At 36.8% G+C, this 21,817-nt stretch overlaps 1 protein-coding gene across 1 annotated transcript; it reads right to left on the bottom strand.

The window, feature by feature from the left end:
- LOC140158036 (phospholipid scramblase 2-like) lies at positions 1–20,155 on the bottom strand. Its single transcript, XM_072181283.1, has 6 exons — positions 19,951–20,155; positions 6,325–6,484; positions 2,996–3,073; positions 1,484–1,560; positions 1,020–1,156; positions 1–145 (listed from the first exon to the last, which is right to left on the bottom strand). Exons 1-6 carry the CDS (start codon positions 19,960–19,962, stop codon positions 1–3), a joined length of 609 nt encoding a protein of 202 aa, XP_072037384.1. The 5' UTR covers positions 19,963–20,155.
- Between the last annotated feature and the right edge of the window lie 1,662 nt (positions 20,156–21,817).

Below are 21,817 nucleotides of genomic sequence, written 5' to 3'. Positions count from 1 at the left end.
TCATTCGTTTTTAGCAAAGATTACCTTAAATAAAGTATCCGTTCGACAGCACACCGTCTGACATTGGCAGCATGGACCCCAGATGTTGAAAAGTACATTTCCATCCGGGTCTTTAACATGTACATGAGGATACCACTTACTAATTCTGAAACATTAATATACAATGGTTTATAAAGTGAGGTTTGATATCCACATTCAGCTATCTGATATTTATGCATAGTCATATTTGTATGTGCAGGTGAGATCGTTAAGTCTAGGTACCACGTCTCAAATCACTATGCACCAATCTAAAATTATTTCCTTATTATCATATTCAGAAAACCAGTAATCAATATCGTGTTTACTATTTTTCTCACAGCCTCACCTCCACTTTTCTCAATACCCCATTAACCCCAGGCTACATGATGTTTATGTAAACAAAATTTCTTGCAGTATAACTTGCAGGTTTGAGCCCCTGTTCTGAAAACCTTGTTACACCATTGGTATCGGCACGCAACCAGAGTATCCCTGTTAAGTGTCGTTACACAATCGACTTCAGTAAAACCTAATTGAAGTCTAGCACTAATAATTGTGACGTGTCATGTCAAAAGCAGACACTTTTGGGCAGGTTATCAATTTTGATGTTTTTACATATCTTAAATAATAGAGATATTTTGCTCCACAAAGCCGTTTTTTCCAATGTAATCAGACATTCCTAAGCGAAGATATTGAGTTTGTAAGTTATGGTATTACAAAATTGGAAATTGAGATATCGGCCTTTAAAAATATTATTGACAATGTTGAGAGTAGGAAATACCTTGAAAAATGTCTCAAAAAATACAAGATGCCAGTTATATTTGGGTCTGAAACTATCAGATAATATTTTTAAAATTAATAACATCACAAATTCGCAACAAACCCAATTGTGAAAAAATCAGCCCCGGGCAGATTTTTGGCTATTTCTCCATTTACGATCCTGCCCAAAAGTGTCTGCTTTTGACATGACACGTCACAATTATCTTCACAGCTCTTCAACTTACGCGTGTTGTATTTTGCCGACTATTGTACCAGGCGGTGCTTCTACTGTCATTTCATCGGAGCAACTATCGATGTGGGCATAGTGGCAGCTTTCTGGGCCAGCACAACACTTAAAAGGACGGTTGATACGGATTACTTCCTAGATGAGAATACAGATCAACTCTATTTTAACATATTTAATCATGTTAAGATACATTTATTGAGAAAACATAATAATTAAAAATCAAAGCTCATCTTTAAGGATATTTCATAATATCCGGATCTCAAGTGGAGCAAGGCAATGCCTTACTCTGATCTAAGATGAGTTGTAAAAAAAGGCAAGGGATGAAATCAAAACTCGACCGGCGGTTCCGCCCGGTTCCGTCCGGTCACCATTGTTTAGAACAATAGCAACCGGACAAAACCGGACGGAACCGGTTGTCAACCGCCGGTCGAGTTTTGATTTCGTCCCCAATTAATCTCTTACCTGACCATTGGTATCCGTTATGACCATTGCAAAGCGTCGTTTGCTACCACACCAAAAACGCCAACAGAATGTTGACTCTATAAACAAAATCAAAAACATTCCTTTATTACGAGAGTTAAAGCGTATTACATTACAGCGTATGTTACAAATACATTAGGGATTTTTAAATATAGGGATTTTTAAATTTTATGCAGTTCTTCTTGGCAGAAACTTCTCAAAGGAACTCTTTGAGTTTAGCAGCTTCCGAAGGTTACTTTCTGTCCAGCTTTCTAGAAAGTAACCTTTTGTGAATTATTTATATGTCAAATGTTGACTGTTAATAACAAGTGAGTGTCATGCTGTACGGTACTCCTTTTTCAGATTATTTAAGAAATCGCATTTAGCGTATTATCATCAAGCACCGTATTTAGCGTTAGCTTTGGACATTTATTTATATTCTTTATTTTCCACCCAACTTACCCGGGGGAAAATAAAGAAAGGATTTTTGTTATTTTAAGTTATAAATCATTACCTAAACTTCACCATAACCGTAACCTATAATCTAAGCCCTAATCCTTATTCTAACCATAAACCATACCCTATCTAGACATGACCGTGACTCTAATCGTAACTCGAAACTTAACTAGCTTCCCAGCAAACACAAAAACGTTTTAAAACGTTTTAAATAAGTTATATTTTGGCTTTTGGTTTAGGTAAAAACGTTTTAATAACATTAAAATGTCGGGTTATATAATGGTCATGATAACGTTTTAAAACGTTTTGTATGAAAACACACTACAACAATATTTTTAAATGTTTTCCAAAAATGTTATTGTAAACTATTTTTGCAAACATTTTGCCAAATATTGTGTCAATACTTAAATAACATTATGTTAAAATATTTGAACCCAGCAAAACAGAAATGTTCTTAAAATGTTTTTTCAAAACCTTTTAATAACATTTAAATGTCGGGTTATATAAAGGTCATGAAAACGTTTTTAAAACGTTATTGAAAATATTTTGGGCAAACATTTTTTCGCAAAATATTTTTTCAACCCCAAAATAACATTTTGTTTAGAATGTTTTGTATCAAGTTTTCAAGAATGTTTTTGGAATGTTATTTTAATAACATTCCAAAAACATTCTTGAAAACTTGATACAAAACATTTAAAAAACGTTTTTATACCCTTTATATAACCCGACATTTAAACGTTTTCTGTTAAACATTTTTGTTTGCTGAGCAGTAGATTATCATAAAATGTTTTTTAAGGTTATGAAAACGTTTTATACTCTTAATATACCCTTTATATAACCCGACATTCAAACGTTTTCTGACAACCTTTTATAACCTTTTGCGAATGATGTCGAAAACGTTTTGTGTTTGCTGGGCTAACACTATCCCTAACACTAACCATTACTTTAACCCTAATATAACCTAAAACTACACCCTGACTTAAAACCTTTTTTGACTAATGACTCTTCCGACAAATGTGCTGTTCCCGTTTTGATATGCGATGGAACAACAATTATTACCTTCATTTGCAGCGTACACCTGTTGTCCCATTGCGTTACGTATCTGGTACTGGTTTCGCATGTCAATGTTTGTAAGTGCTGTAGGTAAATATTGGAACAAAAGGCATTTTATGTGCGTAAACAACAGGGAGATTGTTTGTTTGTTTTCTTGAACTTTACCCCTTTTGTTGTCGCTATATATATTACTGGTTGAATAATCCGTGAAAAATCTGTGTTGGTTTTTTCAACCGATCACATTATAGTTATCTCCAAAATAAGGCTGAAGCATGCATCAGTTACGTAATCACCCTAATTATTTCTGATTATTCCCTTTAAATAGACTCATTATCATTTGTTCTTGTGCACAGATTGGTGAATAAATATGTTTAAATGCGTGTTTGAACCATTTATTTTGTCCATTTGGTCCTTCAATCTAAACATTAAGTTGTAACATACGTACATAGAATAATTGCTTGCGACCTTTCTTGTGAGGGTTCATGTTTTAATGAAAATTGAGGCAAAATAAAATAAAATAAATACATTGACCATACGTATTTTTCAGACGTAGGTGGAAATATGATCAAACTGGATAATATATAGATCTAACGTTATGACATGTGTAGTAAACATTTCAAAAAAAGTAACTAACCCCCTTTAAATAATGGCCATTATTCAAAAAGGGGCTATTGTATTGCAAATCTGTAAAATGCGTTGGAAGCAGAATTTATTTCTAAGCATTTTGACACCTCATTTGATACGATAGCCCAGAAAACAATAAAACACCGGTCAATTTAATGTAATGAGGTCCAGATTTGAAAGTTGCACTTACATACAAATTTTTACAATACAAAAACACTCAGATATCATTACAGGTTAAATACCACTAATAGGCCTGGGCGATACATTGAAATACGACGAGTAACTATTTGTTTTCATGGCATTCGAAAAGACTGCATGAAAATCGCTGAAATTGATCAAGTTATATAGCCAACAAGGTACTTTTTAGAGTTTGATGCTTCAAAATGGTACATTTTCTCTCATTATATGACATTTTTGTTGTAATAGTACAAAAAGTCATACGCGCGGCTTCGGTTTTTAGTAAATATTCGCCCTATCATATTGTAACTTTCAGCTTCGAGGGCGCACTGTCATTTTAAGGTGTTTACGGTTCAGTGCGTTAAAACAAGAAAAGTCTCAGGTCAACCTATGTTGAATTTTTGATCATTTGGCATCTAAATCATATAGTTTCACCTGATATTAGTGGCATTGAACTGTGAGAGTTCTGAATATGAGAAAATTCCACCCGAAATTAGGAATTTCCCATTGAAACCCGTGTAATACATAATTAGTGGTATTTAACCTATAGAAACACTGAATTCTATGGATCTGATATTCGTCATGGAGACTTTTCTAGCTATTTTTGCTTACATTTCTCAATATTTAACTGTATTTGCCCTGGCAAGAAAACGTGCATCTTCTTCGACTACTAAGGTATGTTTTTAGAACCCGTTGAGGTAGTAACAGGTTGAGGGGAGAGGGGGGACTTGTGGCATTAGTATTGGGTTTACGGCCCGGGGTTTACGGCTGGTTTCTGTGATTTTAGGGCTTCTAAATTCAACAAACCTTCGCTTGCCTGCGTATACATATATAAAGCTTAGTGATGATGAAAAATCAATGTTGATGATCATATAGACATGCCACTTTGTTAATTAGACCCACATGCACATTTTGTTGGTGATTTTCTTGCCCTAAATATCGTACATAGGCCTATACGTGTAAATACAGTATAGGCCTAGGCTAGGCATTTTGCTTAAGCTTTAAGGCGCATGTAAGGCCTATAGTCACGTGTAAAATAAAACCTAGTCTTTGTGTACACGTTGTCTATGGGCCTCGCTACAGCATCCTGTATGGCCTCACTCTATCCTAACTCAAGCCGGAACCCTAACTTGATCTATAACTCTATTTTAAACCCATATCTAATCCTCGGACCTAGCCGTATCTCTATCCCTATAAAAACCCTATTCCTAATGCGAACCTGACTCTAATCAACAATTATAACACCAGTCAGCAAGCCTAAATCGGAACACTAACCCTAAATCAATCTTAATCTGATCTGATCGTGCTAGGACAGGCTACAGATACGAATCTCCAGATATAGTCCTAGGTTGAAGCAAAAACAGCGAAACAGTCATCATACAGGGGTGTCCAAAAATTATTTATATTTTACTCGTCATGCTGTTTTCCAGAAAAATGTTCTTGTTAAAACATGTATTGCAAATGTCAATGTTTACATTCATGGCATTTTACCCGAGTTTGGAGCACTATTTTGTGCTTATACACAGATTTCCTTCCATTACACTGAATGCAAAATCAATAGAATTTACTGCAACTTTCAAATATTGGGCTACATTGATTTAAATGTTCAATATTTAGTTAATCGCTACAAATGAGGTGTCAAAATGTGCAGAAATAAATTCTGCTTCCAACGCATTTTACAGATTTGTAATACAATCAGCCGTTTTTTAATAATGGTTATTATTTAAGGGGGGTTAGTTACTTTTTTTGAGATGTTATATAACAGACCAATGGCTTCAGCCAACACTCTCATCTGTGAAGACACGATCATGTGATACAATCTCTTGTTTGTGCGCATTACGGTGTATGTGTCCCTCTGGGGACCTCTTGTAATACAGCTACACGAATCGCCTAGACTGGGTTTGGATATATCTAAGTGCTTTTTCAAGTCTATCGTATTTGATTTTTTCCCTTTGATTTCGCCATTCAACACGTTCAAGTACTCTCTGACCACTCCGTGTGTTTAAAGTAAAGATAGAAAAACAATTTAGAGCTTGTTTATTCTTCTTTTATAGCTACTAGGATTTTGATTCAACAACAGGGACAAAATAAAAAGTAACCGCAGGAGCAAAAAATCCTCATGCATGCAGTTGTATTTAATTTCAACAATTTTACTTAAATTTTCAGAAAAGAAATGATACGGACCCTTCACGGTGAAGTGGGAAAATGGAAGTGTTTTGCGAATACGAGCATAAATGAACTTATTATTATGCCTAAGAAGATGTATAAACAGAAAAGAAGAAGACGAAGAAGAGGAGGAGGAGGAGGAAAAAGATGATGAAGCATTATGACGATGAGGAGGAGGAGGAGGAAGGGATGAGAAGAATAAAAGAATATGGAAGGGCGGCAGAAATAAAGGAGGAGAAAGAGAAGAAGACAAAGTAGAATATGAAGTGGGAAGAAGGAGGAGAAGGGAGGAAAGAAACACAATAGAAAAGGAGAAAAGGAGAAGAACAAACAAGTTGTTTGCTTCTCAACTACTACATTACTCTTACCTTCAAAAATTTCAATCTGTTGATAAACAAGTAGTTGATCTAGATGTGTAAGGTATTCTAATCCCGGGGGACAAACGGGTACATTAGAAGGTAGTGACATCCATTCTATTGGGGGATTGCCTAATTCACTCTCTCCTGAAGATTCGGGCTGTTGGGTCACCTGAACATTAATTGTAAGAAAACAAGTATCTGATATAAACATTTTTCCGATATGCATTTATATCTAACTTATAGAGCACCGAAAATCATTGACGTTCGTTGATTTATTTTTATTTTAAATTTCAGATGAAATAGAGATAAATTAATTGTGTTAGAAAATGACAATACCGTATACTTATTTTGGGTGCAATTTAATTGAAAAAGTATTGTCTGATCCGTGTTGGAATAATTAATTAACATTATTAATGGGTCGGTAACCCACCATTGCACAGTATTTTATGGGCCTGAGAGCAGATCGCGCCCAGGCAAAAATTCAGGCATGAGTCATGCCCATGAACATGTCAAGATCTTGCTATGAACATGCCAAGAACATGCCCCATTTTCGATAGTAACGGGCATGAATTTTCGTGAATTTGGGAATTTGTGATGGGTTGTTCATGCTCACACATGAATATTCATGCCCTTGCATGCTTTTTTTTTGTCTTGCGTTTAGTCAGAGCCTTGACATGTTCAGGGCATGTTCGTGGATAACTCATGGGCATGAATCGCAGTCAATGTCAACTTCTCACTACTTCCATGCCCATAAATTCCTTATTCATGGGTAATTCATGGCATGACTCATGGTCAATGTCAAATTTTCTCTACTTCCATGCCCATTACAATTTTAATGGGTTCAAAATTAACCATCCATGAATCCTTGGTAGAGGATTTTGATGCCAATATATGAAACAAAAGATTCAGAATGTCTTGCCATGTTCATTGCATGAACAAGCCATGTTCGTGGCATGATTTGCATAGCAACCAGTAGCGAATTTTAGGAATACCCATGACTTTAATGTCTTGGCGGACACATCAAATTGCACTCTGAATACGAGGAATGTCCTTCTGATATCAAATAATTTGTTTTTTAAATTCTCGATATAATACAAATCGTATGAGACATTATTAAAAATTTATATTTTTTATATTTTTTATATTTTATTAGTCCTTGAAGTAAACTTTATAAATCTAATGATATAACAAGTTTACTTTTACAAGTTTACTTTACAAGTAAATCTAGTGATATGTACTTTAAGTGCAGGCCTATGTAGCTGGGAGGAAAAGCCGTCCATGGAAATTATGACCTTTCTTTTAAGCATTTTAGGTATTTTGGGACAAATGTATAATCTATGCATATTACTAAAAGTAAAAGCTTATGCTCATATCATGGATGACTTTTCCTCCTATCTACATACACTTTACGCGGTACATTAGATTTATAAAGTTTAATTCGAGAATTGTTAACTATTATAAAGTCTCATTTTTTTAAAATTATTTGTCATAAAAAAGGACATCCCTCGTATTCAAAATGCAATTCGATATGACTGATGGGCTCTCATGTCCCACAAAAATACTGTACAAATGTCGCTATCCTAGCCATTAGCTAAATATTTAAAACTTTCTTTTGCAGTTATTTCTTTGCATTTTATGTGGCTAAGAAGACATTGTACTCATATATTCGCCGTAGAAGTGATGTAAAAATCGGATTAACTTCTATAGCGGAATGGTGAAACAATTTTGAATATATCAAACTTCACTAGTACGTTCACACGGTACACGTAGGTGATGAGTGCAACCTGTTTAGTGCAGCGCGATATATACATAAATTGTTTTACCATTGCTATCTTAGTTAATCTGATTATTAGTTACATCGCTTCTACGGCCAATTGCCGATTAATAAACACACGAATAAGAATAAAATCATTTATAAATGGCTACAAAATAAATAACTACAATAACATAACTTTTATTGTTATAAAAATAAACACGTATTAGTTCTAAGAATAAAATATCTCTGTTTTATTATATGAAAAATTGACTCCACACTCCAAATGAAACAGGGCTAATTCTTGATCCTTTAGTTAGTTCTAACTGGCAATACAAGTTGAATTTTAATATTTGGCCAATTTCTACGAAAAAGGGCTAAAAACATGAAATTCTAGGATGTTTTTCGTATGACAATCAAGCTCAAAGACTTGTATTAAAACTGATTTCAAGTTATGCATTCTAATTTTTATCACCAGTTTTCAAAATTAACATAAACTATTAAAATTATGAACAAACTCATAACATAGATTCAAGATTTTGAATGCTTAGACTTGTGCCAAGTATTTGAAGTTTGATGACTGCAATTGTAAGAAAACATGTATGTTTTTGGCACCTTTTTCCTGAAATTTCACAAGTATTAAAATTAGAACTAACTAAAGGATTAAGATATAGCTATATTTCATTGGGCAAAATAGGAATATATTTTTTTAATTAAAACAAATATAATGATGTATATTCATACGTAGCGGTAAACGTAAATAGAAAGCAAATTTATACTTCTACGCTACTCAAATTTGGTGCACTCACCGGAGCGCTTTCACCGGGTCAACCGGCGTCTTCAGCGGATGTTATTGCTCTGAAGATTGTTGTTGCTAGTGATGTAGTACTAGGACACCTCCGATGACGTCACAGATGTTGATGACGTGCTGACAAGGGTAGAGCCACAGTTGTAATTGACAAAACAGTCTATGAAGAACAAGCTCTCGCATTACTTAGTGATGAAAATGTGTATTCCAAACTGAAGAAAGATCCAACTCAGATTTTTCAGGCTAGACTTGTGAAATTACTCAAAGAACTGAAAGACTGTGGAGCGATTGACTGTAAAACATACTGGAAATTATACCCGACAGTATGTGATATACCCAAATTTTAAGGCTTGATCAAGGTTCATAAAGCCAGTGCTCCCTTGAGACCTATCGTCTCCAGCATAGGATGGGTGACATATGAATTGGCACGATTTGTCGCTGACATAATTTCACCTCTTATCGGCCAAACAGTGCACCATATAAAAAACACTCAGACTTTTGTTAATCAGGTTAGGGATCTGGTTGTACGTGTGGATGAGTCCCTGATATCCTTTGATGTCACTGCGCTGTTTACATCCATCCCGGTCAAAGATATCCTGAATGTGATCGAACAATTGCTTGAAAGTGATATAAGCTGGAAAGTGGACAGTGCTGAAAACCTTAGTGTTGATCAAGTTATTCAGCTATAAAGCTTCTGCCTCAATACTACGTACTTTGTGTTTAGGGACCAAAATTACCAGCAAAAAGATGGGTGTGCGATGGGCAGCCCTGTAGCCCGTTGGCAGCGAATGCGTACATGGAGCACTTTGAACGTATTGCTCTAGCGTCTGCTCCTCACCCACCACGTGCGTGGTATCGTTATGTGGATGATACATTCTGCGTAATTAAATCGGCGCATGTGGAAGAGTTCACAAATCACATAAACAGTCAGGAATGTGATCTAACAATATTGCTTGAAAGTGATTCAAGCTGGAAAGTGGACAGTGCTGAAAACCTTAGTGTTGATCAAGTTATTCAGCTATTAAGCTTCTGCCTCAATACTACGTACTTTGTGTTTAGGGACCAAAATTACCAGCAAAAAGATGGGTGTGCGATGGGCAGCCCTGTAGCCCGTTGGCAGCGAATGCGTACATGGAGCACTTTGAACGTATTGCTCTAGCGTCTGCTCCTCACCCACCGCGTACGTGGTATCGTTATGTGGATGATACATTCTGCGTAATTAAATCGGCGCATGTGGAAGAGTTCACAAATCACATAAACAGTCAGGACCCTAATATCAAATTCACGCGCGAGGAAGAGGGAGACGGGCAACCCCCTTTCCTCGATACGCTAATTTCACGAACAAAGGACGGATCTGTGAAAATCCAAGCATACCGCAAGCCTACTCACACGGATCAGTATTTGAACTTTAGCTCGCACCATCCATTGGAACACAAACTGAGTGTTGTGAGAACCCTGTTATACAGAGCGGAGACGGTTGTTACGATCCTGATGACAGATCAAAGGAGATAAGACATGTGAAGGAGGTGCTACACGAGAGCGGCTATCAAGACTGGACATTGTTCAGGGCTCGTCCAAAACAGAAAGAACAAAACAAGGATAACGACGAAGATAGCAATAAGAAGGGCATATGTGTTACCTTGCCTTACGTGGAAGGACTTTCGGAACGGCTGCGCAGGGCTTTCAGCTCTGCAGGTGTTAGCACAGCTTTTAAACCTCAGAATACTCTGCGCAGATCTCTTGTCTCCCCAAAGGACAAAACTGAACAAGAAAAGCAATCTGGTGTCGTGTACAGCATCCCTTGCAAAGACTGTGACTCCCTATACATTGGCGAGTCTGGACGCAAGCTCGAAAAGAGGCTCACAGAACATAAATCCAAAGCGGCCAGTTCCAAGTCAGTGATCAAGGAACACGTCCACAGGAGCAAAGGACACCAGATTGACTGGGAGAACGTAAAAGTGTTAGAAAGGGAGTCCAGGACTTCCCGCGCAGGGTCTTGGAAGCAATCCATATCAGAACTAAAAGACCCAGACTGAACCGTGACAAAGGGTTGGACATCGACCCTGTCTGGGACAACCTCCTGACCCCGGAACCAGGGGGCGGCACAACATCTTCAAGTTTGACGTCATCAACATCTGTGACGTCATCGGAGGTGTCCTATACTATATCACTAGCAACAACACTCTTCAGAGCAATAACATCCGCTGAAGACGCCGGTTGACCCGGTGAAAGCACCCCGGTGAGTGTACCAAATTTGAGTAGCGTAGAAGTATACATTTGCTTTCTAAAAAAATTGTTTTTTATTTTTCTGGAATGGGGAGTAGGTAGAAATGGCAGTATTGATAAATATGAAAAGCAGGAGCAAGCATGTTCAGTTGCGTGTAGCTACAAATTACGAACATTCACAACATTGACTACAATGAAACATTTCCTTGAAATTTACCCTTTTTTTTTTTTTCTGATTGCGCGAATCGCTGATAGTTCATGTACATAAACATTTATTGATGCCCGGGTATTAAAGACATATAATTCATTTCAATTAGTCTGCGGCTTGTTCCTTCACATTTGTTTCTCCACTTATGGTTTTTATGGTAAATTAACACAATGGTATCTAATTACAGTAAAATCTAGTCGTTGAAGAGCTTGTTGACATTTCCATTAATGCATATGAATAAAAAATGACACAAGTTCCTATTTTGGTGAAATTGAGTTAGACATGAGAAAATGTTACTTTCATAAAAGGCTATCATGTGTGTATACAACAGCCCCAAATTCAATCTGAAAATGGTTCTATTCAGCGTGGGCAAGCCCAAGTCCATGTGATTGTATGGGGAAGAGGGGGGGGGGTGGGCATGCATGTGAGTTACCAAATATCTAAGGTCCATATGCATGATGAGGGTGTCGGCATATTTTTGTTGGGTTGGTGGGGTCCGAGTGAGGGTTGGTGGTGTGTGAGGAGGTGCAAGGGAGGGGTGGGTCGGGGGTAGGGGTGCGGGGGTGTGCCCGGGGTGTGTGTGGGTGACAGGAGTTAAAAATTGAGATCAGGCCTATACTGGAAAAGTAGATTGTAAATCAAGGAATAATCCATGTCCATTAGTCCATGTCAATCAAACAAAGACCTAAATCCATCGAATAAAGTATCCTCTCACACAATAACGTAAATGGTAATTGAATAAAATGACCCCAACACAATAAGCTAAATTGTAATTATCAAGTTTTTTAGTTTTTTACAAATCTCCTGTCAGGAATTTGGGTCATTGTTGTATTCAGGTATTCAGATGCATATGCATATTCATTTTGATTTTTAAAGCCGTTTAAGATCGTATATCGTCAAGTCATTTTTTGTAATTTTGAGACTTAGTTCAGATTATCATTTGATCTTGTGCAAGGATTGGTGAATAAATATGTTTAAATGCATGCTTGAACCACATGTTGTACTTTGTTCTCAAAATTACAAAAAATGACGCAAAAAGCATAGCAGGCTGACGATATATTACGATCTCTCCTTTTCTTTCTCGTATCCTCTCTGCCTCTGTTATTTTTCTTAATAATATTTTTCTCTAATTCTCTGGTATCCCGGGGGTCAATCCCATTGTGGCCTGTACACCATCCGCGATAATAAAAACTCGTAACAAGGGTAGTTTTTCGTGGGTAGGCACGATACTCGCGTAACGCGTTTAGGGTGTCAAAAACATGAAATAATGGAAAAAAGGGTAGCAAAATTGCAATTGCTAATACGAGGAAATGAAATTTAGGGTATGAAATTTGATGCAAGGAATAAAATTCCTGTTAAGGGTGTGAAAACACCTGTTTAGGGTATTGTTTTAGCCAAGGGTTAAATCCGTGTTTAGGGTGCTTTTCAAAAGTTGATTATCGCGGATGGTGTACAGGCCACAATGGGAGTGACCCCCGGGGTCTGGTATACTGTAATTTTGTGTGTGTCAATATGTACCTGACATTTGAAAGACCGAAATCTGATAACAAATTACGAGCTCAAATGAGATAAAAGAAAACCTTTGTACTAGCAGCATTTTGGAAATCAAAACACGTTTGTATCACACGGCAAGCAGAATGTTTGACAAACAATCAATCATATTCCGTTGTAAAAACATTGGCAAGGATAATTTGTATTATATGAAACGCAAGGACATAGGCTAATACTTTATAACAAAAGTCGTGCTGTATTTCAGAGATAATATGAACATAACGACTTACCGCTTCAGCCATAACTCGGCTTCTCAAATATGAAATTAAACTTCCCTTAAGGGGGTACTACACCCCTGTCCAATTTTGTGCCTATTTTTGCATTTTTCTCAAAAATTGTAGCACATTGGTAACAAGTAAGATATGTATATTATAGGGGCAAGGACTACAACTACTGTACTGAAAATTCAGCAACTCAAAGCAAGTAGTTATTGATTTATTGATCAAATATTGGTTTTCCCTCATTTTTGACTGTAACTCCACAACTGTTTGTCTGTGCTGAAATAAAATTTCCAGTGCAGTAGTTGTAGTCATTGCCCCTATAATATACATATCTTACTTGTCCCCAATGCGCTATAATTTTTGAGAAAAATGCAAAATGGGCACAAAATTGGGCAGGGGTGTAGTACCCCCTTAACCTGTCACATTGTATTATCGTGTTAAATTTTCTAATATAATACAAAGTGACAGGTTGTTGACACGTTAATAAGTATTTCTCATTCATTTGGATGAGAAAGTTTCATAGAAATTAGGAAATTAAAAATTCTCATAGTTTTATCCAACTCTCATCGGTTTGAAAGAATTCTAATTTTAAATTTTCCACTAGTGATGATTGCCTTTTGACCAGTGAGGAACATGTACAGCACTTTTGGAGAGAAATTATGACCTACCACTAGTTAATAATGGAATGATTTTGTGCTGAAATGCGCCTGAAGTGCTCGATAATTTTGACTTTCATCGCTTAGAGGGGCGCAGAACAATAATGTTGGTGATTTTTGTTCAGATTTGTGAATCAATGACAGTTCCTTTAATTAAAAGTTCGTAAACACTTTAATGAACGATACTTGAGTCTGCATGTTGCATTAAGATTTTCACTTGTGTATCTCCACTTGATGATTTTAGGGTAAATTAACACAATCGTATGTAATTACTATTGAATCAAACCGTTGAAGAGCCTTTTGACATTTCAATTTATACATACATAATTGTTACTTAAGCTAAATTAAAATAACTTCTAAATGATTAAATGTGTATTAGTGTGATAGCTATTGTATTGTCTCGGTCAAGAATTGAATATTATATAATGTGTTTTGTTAGAAAAAATAATAAATGATTACATCAAACAACCGCGTGTGTCAACAAAGCTTTAGTGGATCATGACTTGGTGATTATTTGTCACCATTTTGATATTTCCATAAGCTTCTCTTTTATGCTCTCCCGCCATTGCACCACACACTCTCGCTCTCTCCCTGTCTTTCTCTTATTCCCTCTTCCTTTGTTCCTTTTTCTTAATAATATTTTTTTGTAAATCTGCCTGGTATACTCATTTAATACAAGATGACAGAATGTTGACACGTTAATTAGTATTTCTCATTCATTTGGATGAGAAAGTTTCATAGAAATGAGAACATTCTAAATTCTCATAGTTTTCACCAATTGTCATCGGTTTGAAAGAATAATTCTCATTTTAAAATGACGATTGACTTTTGACCAGTGAGGAACATAAGCAGCATGTCGGAAAGGAAAACAAGCGCTGCGATTTATAGTGCGCTACGCACAGGTATAAACCCTCATCACACTTCACGGGAAACTGCAAAAAGCCATAATAATTATGTGATTTGCTCTGCAGCAACGCCCTCACTTTTTTCTCGAATTTCTACTTTTTTGCATCATTGTAATGCCCAATGGTGTACTAAAATACCATGTGAATGACGAAGCCTTAAGTGCTTTATTTGCTGTAAAATTTAAGTTTTTATAATAAATCCGGAGATCTCCGGTTTTTTCCGAGTTTACCGATGTAGTGATGGCTGACGCGTCCAATGCATGTATATCACGTGAAACAGTGGCGTATAAACTGTGTGTATATCGCTATTCGCCTTACGTCTTATTTTTACGTCCCAGCTATGTGAAACTTAATAACGATCGGCGAGTTAATACACGCATTGACGATAATCAGGAATTGTCGTTGTCTTACCCCATTTGTTTGCTCGAATTTAAAGGGGAGATAATTTGATCAGTGCAAATTAACATTTTGTAGAAAACAAATAAGAATATATATTTTATTGAAATCACATAGCATTGCTCCGTAGAAATACACGTAACTACAATATTTAATATTTGTAATATTTCTTAATCAATGGCAGTTCCTTTAAAGGTTTGTAAACATTTTAATGAAAGATACTTTGTTTCAACTTGAGTCTGCGTGTTCCATTAAGATTTTCACTTTTGTTTCTCCACTTGATGGTTTTAGGGTAAATTAACACAATCGTATCTAATTACAACTGAATCAAACCGTTGAAGAGCATTTTGACATTTTCATTTATGCATAACTGACACTAAAACTAAATTTATATTCCGTCGCTTAGCGATGAGCGATTTAATTTTGACCAATGATTTTCGGTACTTTCTGCCGCGTCAGGAAATGCGCCCTACTTGATTGGTCAAAAATCAATCGCTCGTCGATTAACGACTTTGTGTAAACTAAGCTTTAGAGGATCATGACTCGAGAATCATTTTAATATTCCACAAGCTCCTGTTTATGCTCTCATCACCGCTGCAAGACTCTCGCTCTCTCCCTGTTTTTTTTTATCATTTCTTCCTTTGTACCTTTTTCTTAATATAATTTCTTCTCTAATTCTCTGGTATACTGTAATTTTGTGTGTGTCAATATCAGACTTGTAGTGACTCGACTCGAAATGACTCGACTCGACTCGAGTTTTGGTGACTCGATGACTCGACTCGAGGCAAGGTGACTCGACGACTCGACTCGACTCGAGGGTTGATGACTCGACTCGACTCAAAATTTAATGACTCGACTCGATAACTCGAGGCTTGTGACTCGAGTCACCGTGGCTGAATCGACTTTTTAAAATGACTCGAAAATATAAATTATACCTTAATATTTCTAATATACCTGCACGTTTTCTTCCACACATCTCAGTGTATTGTGATTCTTATATTTTACAAAGTGGGCTTACTATCTCTCAGCATCTTTATAATAACTTAAAATATAAATTCTATGTATGTGTGTACAATGTACATGTTTGATTGCCTGTCGATCTGGCTAAAGGAGCCACCATTTTTTTACATGCTTCAAACTTGGCATGGTGGAAAAGTCCATTGTCCATCATTGCTGATTACCAGACTTATAGTGCTCGTACCCTTACTCGAGTCCCAATTTCCATACCCGTACCCGTACTCATGCCCTATTTTGTCTTCGGACTCATGGATTGCGACCCGTACCCGTACCCGTACTCATGGCCTGGGACCCGGACCCATACTCATGGCATGGGACCCGTACCCGTATTCATGGTCCGTGACACGTACCCGTACCCATGGGTACCATACAGTATATGGCTACACAAATGCAGGAAATCCCACTGTGAGTCCTCTGATCATAATCAAAACAAATGGGTTACATCATGGATGGGGTTGGGTGGGGAGCAACACATGGATCCAGATAGCAAGCTATAGCAAGTGCCCATAATTTTAACTTAGCCTGGTCCTGGGCCCTGAAAAAGGTAAATCCAGCCCTGGCTACACAAAATGTACATGAATGCTACACACATGTCATTGTAACAGCCTGTGCACACACCCCTACATGTATGCTACATGTCTCATTCACACAATGACTGATCGATGCAGAAAATAAAACCCAGCAAACTGGGAAAACATTTCGAGATACTTTCTTTTTTGTGGTGAATTTCAAGTTATCATGTTAAAATATCATTATTATAGCTTTTATTAATCATTTTGATTATTCCCCATCCAAATACACTCCTCTACATGCTGCACACATGAAGAACTACATTGCAATGTGACTGACTGGTGTGAGCATTTCCACCAGCCACGTGTACTTCTTGTGCCCATGCAGGCTTGGGTTTGTGCATCTGAGCAGGGATATGAGACATATATATCCCTGATCTGAGTCAAATGAATAGAGAGGTTCTTACCATATACAGAAATTTGGGATGTATATGAATTTTAAAATATTAATAAAACATGGATATAATTATCCAGATGTGATAATAAGACTTGAAAGCTACATCATTGCTATATAAATATATGTTGAAATTAGTATTGCACAGTCTGGTTGTCCATACTGGACATAGACATAGTTTTTTCACTTGCATCCCAAAATATGCCACCTTTAGGCTAGATTCACTATGACCACCAATATTTGATCTCTTTTTGTATTTGATTAATTAATTTGTTTATACCCATACCCATAATAGGACCCATACAAGTACTTGAAGTCCCAATTTCCATACCACTACTGGACGAGTACCCGTACTCGAGTCCCAATTTCCGTACCCATACTCGTACCTGTACCCATGGCTCCGCACCCGTACTCGCACCCTATTTTGGAATGGACCCGTACTGAATACTCATGGCTAGGGATCCGCACCCGTACCCTTACCCATGATCTGAAATCCGTACCCATGGCCTGGGACCCGTACCCGTACAAGTACTCGTGGTCCGGGATACGCACCCGTACCCATACTCATGGCGGGTCCTAATGGCAATACTACAAGTCTGACTGATTACTGATTTCCACAATGCACTGGATGGAGCACATAGATTCATAAATTAATATTATGTACTCTTACTGGGATTTTAATTTCAAAAAAGTACAAATTCATGCAAATTGGGCTATCAAGTTGACAGCTGGTATCATGAGCATATAAAACGTGAAGTGACTCGAAATAACTCGACAAAATATATCCGACTCGACTCGACTCGACTCGACAGAATGGCCTGACTCGCCTCGACTCGACTCGACTGTCAACTTTAAATGACTCGACTCGACTCGGACTCGAAGGCTTCATGACTCGACTCGACTCGAGACTCGAGGGCTCGATGACTCGACTCGACTCGGACTCGACTTTCAGTGACTCGACTACAAATCTGGTCATTATGTACCTCTGACATTTCAAAGACAGAAAAATCTGATAACAAATTACGAGCTCAAATCAGATAAAATGAAAGCTTTGTACTAAACAACATTTGGGGAATCAAAACACGTCTGTATCAAGCGGCAAGCAGAAAGTTTGAAAAACAATCACTCATGTCCCGTTGTAAAAACATTGGCAAGCATGATTTGTGTCGTATGATACGTTGGGACATAGGCTAATACTTAATAAACAAAACTCGTGGTGCTGTATTTTAGAGATAAACATTATGAACATAACGACTTACCGCTTCATCCATAACTCGGCTCCTCAAATATGAAATAAAACTACCCTTAACCTGTCACATTGTATTCTCGTGTAAATTTTTCGCATTTAATACAAGATGATAGATGTTGACACGTGAATTAGTATTTCTCATTCATTAGGATAAGAAAGTTTCAAAGAAATAAGCTACTTTTCAATTCTCATAGTTTTAACCAATTCTCATCAGCTTCAAAGAATTCTAATTTTAAATGTCCACTAGTGATGATTTTGACCAGTGAGCAACATGTACTTTGGGAGAGACAATTTGGACACATATGACCTACCACTAATTAATTTTGGTTATAATGAAGTTGAATATGTCTTAAAATGATCTCTTAAATGATTTTGCAGCGCATCGATAATTTTGAATTTCATCGCTTGGATGGCGCAATTGTTGGTGATTTTTGTTCAGATTTTGTGAATCAATGAGGGTTTCTTTAAAAGTTCGTAATCATTTTAATGAAAGATACTTTGTTTCAACTTGAGTCTACGTGTTCCTTTTAGGGATTCAATAAGCTGCCCGAGCGAAGTAAACCACGCAGACGCGCCGGACGCGAGTTGTTAAATCGGTGATGAACAACGGTGAAACATGATTGAATCCCTTTCAACAACGAAAAGAAGCTAAAGATCGTATAATTCACGATTATTTTACGAGGAATGTCAGTTAATCATTACCACTCAGCCTTACAAAAACTTCGATGATTTCTCTGTTGATATCAGCAATAAAACTACAGAATAAAACAGCAATGTTTAGCCGCTTCCTGAAAAATACTGAATTCAACTTGTAGCCTTGCATACGCACAAAGGTTCCAGGCATGACGAATTTTACGCGCTCTTGCGTAACGCGTAGTCGCGCTCGCGTTCGCGTATACGCGGCAGTAAAAGTGTTGATTCATCACGGATTAACAACGGTTGGCTACTGTACAAAGGTATAGGAAGAGTTGTTGAATAAGATTTTCATTTTTGTTTCTCCACTAGATGGTTTTAGGGTAAATTAATACAATCGTTTCTAATTACAACCGAATCAAACCGTTGAAGAGCCTTTTGACATTTTCATTTATGCATATGCAAACCTGACACTTAAACTAAATATACATTCAGTCGCTTAGCAATGAGCGATTTAATTTTGACCAATGATGTTCGGTACTTTCTAGCTGTTGCGTCAGGAAATGCGCCCTACTTGATCGGTCAAAAATCAATCGCTCGTTGATTAACGACTTTGTGTAAACTAAGCTTTAGAGGATCATGACTCGAGAATCATTTTAATATTACACAAGCTACTAACACTCTTGCTCTCTCCCTATTTTCTCTTATCATTTCTTCCTTTGTACCTTATTCTTAATAATATTTTTTCTATAATTCTCTGGTATACTGTAATTTTGTGTGTGTCAATATGTACCGCTGACATTTCACAAACAAAAAAATCTGATAACAAATTATGAGCTCAAATGAGATAAAACGAAAGCTTTTTACTAACAACATTTGGGAAATCAAAACACGTCTGCATCAAGCGGCAAGCAGAAAGTTTGAAAAACAATCACTCATGTCCCGTTATAAAAACATTGGCAAGTATGATTTGTGTCATATGAAACGTAAGGACATAAGGCTAATACTTAATAACAAAACTCGTGCTGTATCTGGAGATAATAACTTACCGCTTCAGCCATAACTGTGCTCCTTAAATATGAAATAAAACTACCCTTAACCGCCTATAATTTCCACTCTGTAGATTGGCAGATGTTATTTATTTCCAACGAATTGAAGACGAAAATATGACTAAAAGTCCGATTGCTTTGTCGAAAACTACACCATTGCAATCCAATCACGGTATTTGTTTCAAAGGAAGCAGGATATGGATCAACCCAGTGCAACTGAAGTGTCTGGTCTGTCGTGTTGGCTGCTTTAACCGGTGCTACATCTTTTCGCGCATATTTTAACAACGAGATGAAAAAGTCCCCTCAAATTCCCACAGCAGAGAGTATAATAAATGTCTTCCCAGCATTCCTCATTTTAGGGGTTTTTACATAACGATCGCATAATTGGTAATTTTACTAAATTGAGACAGTTATTTAGACTGTGAGCATGGTTAGGTTTGATAATATGATACAGTACAAAAATGTACAATTACTGACCATGTAATGTTCTTTCATATAGCCTACTCCTAGAGAGTGAGAACCATTCAGAGCAAACGTTAGTAAATACTAGCCGTGCATAATTGCACAGGCGAGCACTCCGCGTAGTACGCACAGTACTTTCGGACGCGTTCATTTTTCTTGCGGGAGGATGCATTTTATATTTGCTTGCATTTTCCAACATTTTAGTGACAATTTTGTAATAAAAATAGCAAAAATCGCGGGATTTTAGTCGTGTATGAATTAGGTTAATAAATGTGTATCACTTCCCAGCAAACACAAAAACGTTTTAAAAAAGTTTTAAAAAGTTATATTTTTGGGTTTGGTTTAGGTAAAAACGTTTTAATAACATTAAATGACGGGTTATATAAAGTTCATAAAAACGTTTTAAAATGTTTTGTATTCAAACACACTGCAGCAATATTTTTAAAATGTTTTCATAACGTTCTTGTAAACTATTTTTTGCAGGTGGTGGATGACATGATCGAGCCGGCAACTTGTGAAACCGCCCGGCCGTATGGCATTTTCAATATACTTGGTTAGTTTTGTGGGGTTCATTATCGAACCCCAACGGTTTTAGCTTGTATTTATATTACTTATTAACATAGGCCCAAAATAATCTCATTCAATTACACGGTTGACGATGAAAATTTACTGAATTTAGAGAATGCAATGCGGCCACCACCTGGTTTTTTGCAGACATTTGTTGCCAAATATTTGTTTCACTACTTAAATGACATTATGTTAAAACATTTGCAGTAGGCTATTAAAAACAATGTTTTTAATTGTTTTTAATGCTATGAAAACGTTTTATACCCTTTCTTTACCTTTTATATAACACGCCAAGTAGACGTTTTCTGACAACCTTTTATAACCTTTTGCGAATGATGTCGAAAACGTTTTGTGTTTGTTGGGTTGTTGCTCGAAAAATTGTATAAAATATTGCACTTGTACTGAGATGTTGATTCGTGTAATACACTACCCCCTTCGGGTACTAATCATTTTGATACAGCTTGTACGCTTCTCTATCTTGTCCCCTCTCACACTGCCTCTCATTCCCTTCATTTTGACCTTTTCTTTCTCTTTATTTCGTTTTCTTTCTTTCTTTCTTTCTTTCTTTCTTTCTTTCTTTCTTTCTTTCTCCTTGGACCTGTCAGCCTTATAGAAAATACATTCTGATGTGTATTTGATCAGAAAGGGCATTCACTTTATTTAAATGAAGCGCCTCAGGTCTGGTGGATGAAAAAGAGGCCTTGAGACCCGCACAAACACACCTTTGGGATACGTGAGAACAATGGTATCACTTTCTCAAGTTGTGCGCTTACACAAAACTTTCTATTCATCACTTATTGATAGTCACCTGCCAGGTAAAGCGTTTATATGCTATCGC

The sequence above is a fragment of the Amphiura filiformis genome, chromosome 7, assembly GCF_039555335.1.
Source record: "Amphiura filiformis chromosome 7, Afil_fr2py, whole genome shotgun sequence".
Taxonomy (NCBI): Eukaryota; Metazoa; Echinodermata; class Ophiuroidea; order Amphilepidida; family Amphiuridae; genus Amphiura; species Amphiura filiformis.
Note: the sequence above shows the minus strand (reverse complement) of the source record. Positions and strands in the feature narration are given on the sequence as shown.